This window comes from Pediculus humanus, genomic scaffold, assembly GCF_000006295.1.
Source record: "Pediculus humanus corporis 1103172107513 genomic scaffold, whole genome shotgun sequence".
Classification (NCBI taxonomy): Eukaryota; Metazoa; Arthropoda; class Insecta; order Psocodea; family Pediculidae; genus Pediculus; species Pediculus humanus.
The window spans coordinates 173,713-181,679 of record NW_002987129.1 but is presented as its reverse complement, the minus strand read 5'-3'; the positions used below and the strand labels follow the sequence as shown (position 1 = coordinate 181,679).

Genomic DNA, 7,967 nt, shown 5'->3' with positions numbered 1-7,967 from the left:
TTTGATAAATGGCTTCTGCATGATCCGATATTTGTTTAGCTATGGCAGCTATATCTTCTTCCGGCTCGCTATAATTTCTCACGTGATCATGTTTTGCCGTCGTCGCCATCGGATCCCACCTATTTCCTTCTATTCCTTTCTCGATTTTCCCTTCCCGTACATTTTGTTGATATAATAAATCCGTAAAATCTTTGAAATTGTTTTTCACTTCATCTATACAATCGTCTTCGATATTTTTTTTAAAAGGATCCACTCCGGATCGTATACTATTAAATTCCGGATGATTTTGTAGAATGTAACCCGCGACGAGAGGATCTAAATCTTGCGTACAATCGAACACGAGTTCAACAAAATCCGGATTTTCATCGATGGGAATAATTAATACAGGTATGGCGTAACCGAAATGTATCGCGTTGCAATTGAAATTTTCTTTTAAAAAACAAGCATTTAGTTCCGGATAATGAATCGATTTTCCCGGACCGAAATCCACAACGCAATTACTATATTTAACGACCGAAGTTACGCATCGATAATCTCTTTCAAATAAGGAATCAATTTCGTACATGTCATTTCGAAAGAACAAAAAAAAAAAAAAATAAAAAATCTAAAGAATTCACACTATTATTATTATTATTGAATTAAATTTCCTGAAACACACGAAAAAAATGACAAAATATAAATCGTTTTAAAACAAACAAAAAAAAAAAAATTAAATTAAATTAAATTAAATTTAAAAAAAAGAAAAGCGTGCGTATCGAAGAGTCTGCCAACAAAACTGAGTCAAAAAAAAAAAAAAAGCTAAAAATGAAATCTCTCTTTCGATAGCCACCAATAAATTTTATTTTATTTAGAAAACGTGGAAATTTTTATGAAAGTCAGTATAAAAAACATTATATATATATATGTTCATAATGAAAAATGGTGTCGCATTACACAAAACAAGAAAAAATATCATTATTTCTTATAAAGTAAAACAAATTTTTCTTTTTTTTTTTTTTTGCAAGGAAATTAATCAAAAGAGAGAAGAAAAGAGTAGGAAGAAATTTACAACAAAAGTTATTTTTATATATTTTCTCTCAAGTTAAGATTTTTTTTTTTTTTTTTTTTAATTCGTTCAATTAAACAAACGATGATCGGCTTTGTTTGTTTGTTTGTTTTATGCGAGTTTCATAAGAGTCTCTTTTAATTAAAAAATTTTTATTAAATGAAGTGATTATTTAATGATAATGTTTATGTAAAATAAAATCACATATTCTTCGTGATTAGAAACAAAACAAAATGGAGGATTCCTCTTTTATATTTTTGTCAGACAAATCGGCCAACAACGGTCAAGCACAAGCAAATAATAAATAAAATAGGAAAGACGACGTGGCAGCAGTAAAAAAAAAAAAAATTTTTTTTTTTTTTTTTTTCGGTTTCCCATGTTTGGACCCATGCCATTCTCTCTCTCTCTCTCTCTCTCTCTCTCTCTCTCTCTCTCCTCTCTCTCTCTCTCTCTCTCTCTTTTTCTCTCTCTCTCTCTCTCTCATCCTCTCTCTGTCTCTTTCTCTCTCTCTCTCTCTACGTTTTCGAAACTTTAAAAAAAAACAAAAACTTTATCTTCTGCTTTGTTATTTATTTTTGACACACTTAAATATCGACCGATACAAACAAACACGAAAAAATTTTTTTTTTATTTAATACAGTTATGTACATAAGTATCTGTTACACCGGAAGTAATAACACCGTAACTTTTGAGAATTATAATAATAATAATAATAATAAAAAGAAAAAGTTTACTAATTTATGTATTAATTTTATATAAATTTTAATTTTATTATTATTATTATTATTATTATTATTACTAAACATATTTAATTGAACCGTGTAATTTTCTCCTTGTTTTATTATTATTATTATTTCCGGCAAAAAGTGAAAGTAAATTTATTTTTTTTAAATAAAATAATTAACGTAATTATCAATAATTAATTAATATTAAAAAATTTAATAAATTATTTAAAAAAGGAAAAAAAAAAAATTTATTAAAATGACGAAATAAAAAAAAAAAAAAACGACCGTGGTAATAAATAAACGACAACCTTAATAACACATTTAAAGTGGAATTAGACAAGGTCACGTGAAGCAAAAAAAAAAAAATTCCCTTTACTACCTTGACCGTTTAAAAAAAAAAAATCTGGAAATCTGGATAAATTTGGAATTGATAACATGTGATAACAAACAAACATTCAAATAATTATTTCACCGTTTATTATTATTATTATTATTATTATTATTATTATTATTATTAACTCGTCATACGTATTGACGTAATTTTTAATAATAATAATAATAATGTTTCAGTTTTTTTTAACGATCGTTACCGTGAAAAATTTCATGTTTTAATAGTTTTAAATAGGTTTTTATTATTATTATTACTTCTTTAACCAGGTAATAAAAAAAATGTGACGTCACTTACGATGATAAAAAAATAATAAAAAAAAATCATTATTATTATTATTATTAATAATAATTTTTGGTTGAATGATTCAAAAACGTTTTTTTTTTTTTTTAAGATTGAAATTTCACATTCCCTGGACGTGTTCATTCATTCATTGAATGAATATTTATTAATAATAATGATAATAAATAATAATCGTACCGAAACAATTTTAATTTATTAATTATTATTATTATTATTTTTGGTTAAAGTAAGACCTAAAATAATAATGATTCGTCGTTTATTTTTTTTAGTTGTGATGTCAACGTCCGCGACAAATATTATCAATATTTGTTTCAAAAATCAATAAACGAATCATGCATTTATATAAACATCGAATTAAAATTCCAAAAAGAAACTTCTAGAAACTTTCAATAATCAACCGAGAAAGAAAGAAGAAAAAAATTAATACGGGTAAATGATTCGTGATAATGACATTTGATGACCTTTGAAAAAAAAAAAAAAAAAAACTTTGTATGTATGTGTCGTTGAATTTTAAAATTTTATTTTTAACGGTCAAAATTTTTTTTTTCAACGGTCAAAATTTTTTTCCCATTTTAACGTGAATCGATGAAAATTAATGGTGGAGGGACGTGACATTAAAAACTGATAAAAAAAAAAATTACCGATTTTTTATACGGGGTGAAAAAAAACCATCTCTCTCTCTCTCTCTCTCTCTTAGTGTTTGCCTCTTTCTCTCTCTCTCTCTCTCTTAGTGTTTGCCTCTTTCTCTCTCTCTCACACGCTATAACAAACTCATCAAACGTTTAAATAACATTTTATAGAGTTATATAATAATAATAATAATAAAATGATTAAGCTAAGGGTGTGTCCAAGTTACACCCTTGTTTGTGCTTTAAACGTAGTCTTCCCCCCCCCTTTCCCTACCCTTTCCACGTTTAAATCAGTTGTAATTTCCTTGGCAGATTAATTTTTTTTTTTTTTTTTTGGGGGAGGAAAGGGGGGAAATTGCACGCGGCAACGTAGTACCATTATTATTATTTATTATCATTATCATTACAAAGAAAAAAGAGATCATTTATAATTTTATCACAAATGCCAGTCAAAGTTTAAAACCTATTAAATTCCCATCCCTCCCTTTCTACCCCTCCACCCCTCCCCTCCCGAAAAAATAAATGTTATTGAATGTTATCACGTGAAATGATATGATAATAATAATAATTTTTTTTTTCTTTTTCTGCAATATGTTTTCTCGATTTTGGTAAATAATATGAACACGATGATGATGATGATGATACTTAAATGAAACAGTTATTATTATTATTATTATCATCACCATCATCATGTTCTCCCACACTCTCTCCCTCTCTCTCTTTCAAAAAAAAATATCACGATCGGTTAAATTGACATTAATTTCTCTCTCTCTCTCTTCAATTAATTCAATATTAATTACAATTATCATTATTATTATTATTTAGAGAGAAGAAGAAGAATTTTTGTAAAAAAAAAATTGTTCTCGTTAAAGTTCAAATTTATTATAAATTAAAAGATGTTAATCTGATGATGATAATGATGATAAATCATAGTTTTATGAAGTAATAATAATAATAATAATAATAAGTAAATGGAAATGAAAAGAAAAGAAAAGAAACTTCGTCAACGTTCGACAAAAGACAAAAATAGAAACCGCGCCTTGCTCGAAATATTTAAATAAATAAAATACGTCGTAAAATTTAAAAAAAAAAAAAAATATTTAAAATGACGCCAAAAATCAAAAAATTTTCCATTTCATATTTTCTTTAAAAAATTTCAATTTTTTTTTTTTTTTTCACGCTAAGGAAATTATTAATAATAATAATAATTTTTTTCGCTTTTTTTTTTTTTTTAATTGGGTAAAAATTTTTTAAAACCGTTACTATTTTCTCATATATATATATATACCTTCTAACAGTCACCTTTGAACTCTGACACACCGAAAACATTATTGTTAAATAAATTATTATTATTATTAATCATAGGAAAAAATAAAATGTTGCGAAATTTGAAGAAAAAAAAACTAATGTATTATTTATTTATTTATTTATTATAGAAATATACGTGTAAAGGAAATAATAATAATAATAATAATAATAATAATAATAATAGTAAATATGAGAAAAAAATTTTTTTTTTTAAATGATGAGAAAGTAGTTTGAACTCTCTCTCTCTCTATCTTTCTTTCTCTCCCTGTCTCTCTCTCTCTATCTTTCTTTCTCTCCCTGTCTCTCTCTCTCTCTCTCTCTATCTTTCTTTCTCTCCCTGTCTCTCTCTCTCTCTCTCTCTATCTTTCTTTCTCTCCCTGTCTCTCTCTCTCTCTCTTTCTCTGACCGAAAAGAAAGAAGAAGAAAATTATAAAGTTGGATTTAAGCCCGAAACAAAAAAAAAAAAAATTTCTGGCAAAGAATCCAAAGGTTGATTTTATTTGGTTATAAACGTTGGAATTTTTTTTCATTTCATCAGACGAAACAAAAACTAATTGATTTAAATGTTTTTCAACCTTTTCTTTTCTTTCGAAAGAGAGAGAGAGAGAGGAAGAGGAAGAGAGAAAGAGAGAGAAAGGTGGGAAAGTTCAACGAAAAAGGTTCCCTCCAGTACTTCAATTTAAAAATAATAATAATAATAATCGTTTTATCATTATTATCAATCGTTATTTCCATGAAATACGTAATGATTATTACCCATCGTACGAAAAACTAAACGATAATGATAATGATAATAATAATAATAATATTTTCGTCGTCGTTTTATTAACATAAATAAATAAATAAATAAAAATGGACCCACCATGAGGGGGCTAATTAATAAAAAAAAAAAAAAAAAAATTAATTAATCAACTCGGGTTCACGAGTATTATTAAAAATGAATGAAAAGGTCAAAGGTTAAACATGTAACTCTCGAGGCTAAAAAAAAATATATTATTATTATTATTATTTATAAATTCGACGTTTTACTTTTTTCCTCCCAAAAAAAAAAAAAAAAAAAAAATTTTTTTAAATAACGGTACCTGAACAATTTTTTTTGGGTTCTTATCATTTTACGCGTACGCATTTCCCCTTGCCCCCCACTCCCCGGGACCCCTCCCAACCCCACCTTAGACGTTATAAATGTCAGTGAAATATCAAATTGTGACAACAAAAAAAAATTTATCATGATCCATCCTCTCTAAATTCTCTCTCTTTTCATTTTTTTTTTTTTTTTTTTTTTTTTTAGTCTAACGAATAATAATGATGATGATGATGATGATGATAATAATAATGATGATGATAATGATAATAAATAAATTAATATTAATTTCAAGTTAATTAAACGATTAATAATTAAATAACGACATTGAGAATTAAACAAATCAATATTCTCATTTAAAAAAAATTAATAAAATCAATAATAATAATAAATCGTCTTAAATAAAACACATTATTAATAATAATAATGATAATAATAATAATAATAATCATCGATCGATTTAAAAAATAAACGAGTTTTGATGACAATTTCAGGTTTCTTTTTTTTGTATTCAAAATGATGTAAATTTTTTTTTTTTTTTTTTCACCTGATTTAACACGAATTTATTTATTTATTTATTTTTTAATAAATTATAAATAAATAAATAGAAATGGAGAAATAAATGAAATAAATGTTTTCTAATAAAAAAAAAAAAAAAATTTGGCACGAAATTAAAAAAAAAAAATTCCCCCCCCCCATTTTTGGCAGACGACCAGACAATTCATGCATCCACCATTTATTTTATTTCCTTACGATAGAAAAACTTTTCTATTGAAAATATTATTATTATTATCATTGAGTAATTAAAAAGAAAAGAAAATCTTACCGGAGGAAAAATTAATTTTTTAAGAAAGGACGACGACGACGACGACGACGACGACGACGACAGAAATATAAATAATAATAATAATTTTTTTTTAAATAAATGAAATTTAAAAAAAAAAAAAAATGGCGTAGTAGTTTTTGTAGGAGGAAACATAACAAACAATTGAACAGAAAAAAAAAATTGTAAAAAGAATTTTAAATTTTTTTTTATACAAGGAAACGTCAATGACCCGGGCCTGAAATACTCATTATTATCATCGGTTTGAAAAAAAAAAAAAACAGGAATTATTATTATTATTATTATGACAAGACATATTAAAATGATGAACTTTTGTTTAAATGACAACAAATTAAACTAATTATAATAATAATAATAATAATAATAGAAACCTCGTCGTCGTCGTCGTCGTCATTTAATCAAATAAAAATTATCGTGCGCCATTTTTTTTTAAATGTCCAAAAAAAAAAAAAAAAAAAAATTAAAATCATCGATCGTGACGTCAATTTCGCAATAATAATAATAATAATAAGAAAAACAAACAAACGAACAAACAAACAAACACGAACATTTTCTTTCCCTTTTTTTAAAATTCATTAGTAAAAGTTAATAAGTAATTTTAATTATAAAACAATTAATAATAATAATAAGGAAAATACAAAAACCTTCGAAACTTACCTAAGAAAATTTTTTTTGTTTCTTTTTTTGTTTGTTTTGTACGCGAATCCTTACAAACGAAAAAAAAAAAAAAAATTTCTTTACAAAGAAAAAAAAAAGAAATTTTAGTGAGTGTTTTTTAACATTTAAAAAAAAAAAAAGAAAACCTTGAATTCACATTTTTTTTTTTTTTTTTTTTAGTTATTAAATTAATTTTAAATGAGAAAATAAATTCAATTACTTTTACTTGAATTTACAACAAAATAAATAAATAAATAAATAAAATAAATAATAATAATAAACTTATGAAAACTTAATATATGTATGTATATGTTTGGTCGTAATAAACAATCAACAAACCATGGAGTCGACCATACAGCCTACACATGGTTAACAATTGAGCATGCGCAAAACTTCGTTAATAATATAAATAATTATAAGTTGAACGTTAGGATCAACGTTAAATCAAGCTTTTTTTTAATCTTTGTAAATTAACGCGAGTTTAAATTATAAGTAAAATGAATTTACCGTATGGATATTAAATGAATGTATAATCATTTTAAAAAAAATGTAATGTTAAAAAAATTAAATTTCTTCTACCCACCGAAATAATTACCCGAAATGGTTTTTGATTAGTTCATAGAAATAACACAAACAAATAACAAAATTTTTTTGAAATAAAAAAACAGCAACAAAAAAGAAAACATTCGTTTGTTAAGAAAAACAAACTGTCAAACTTTCGATGATTTTTATTTTAAATATTATTCCCGGATGAGTAATAAATTATTATTATTTAATTATTACCATACGTAAAATTTTATTGCAATGACTTAACAATTGAATACTGAATTACGTGTCTAATCCATTAAGGAAAACACGTGGGGGACACTATTAAAGTCACTAATTTTCATTTCTTATTTAAAAACACTATATATAGTAATATTTAATATTTTGTTTAAAATTTACCATCGAAAATATTAAAAAAAAGAAAAAAAAAGAAAAAAAATT

General features: G+C 24.7%; 1 protein-coding gene across 1 annotated transcript in view; it reads right to left on the bottom strand.

Annotated features, from left to right (window-relative positions):
* Window positions 1-565, bottom strand: part of Phum_PHUM168120 (uncharacterized protein) — a gene marked incomplete at both ends in the record, with an annotated part of 8,506 nt that extends 7,941 nt beyond the window's left edge. Inside the window, one exon of the mRNA XM_002424953.1 lies at window positions 83-565. Within this exon, the coding sequence (XP_002424998.1) occupies window positions 83-565 (483 nt within the window). The remainder of the gene's footprint in view (window positions 1-82) is intronic.
* Window positions 566-7,967: the final 7,402 nt, after the last annotated feature.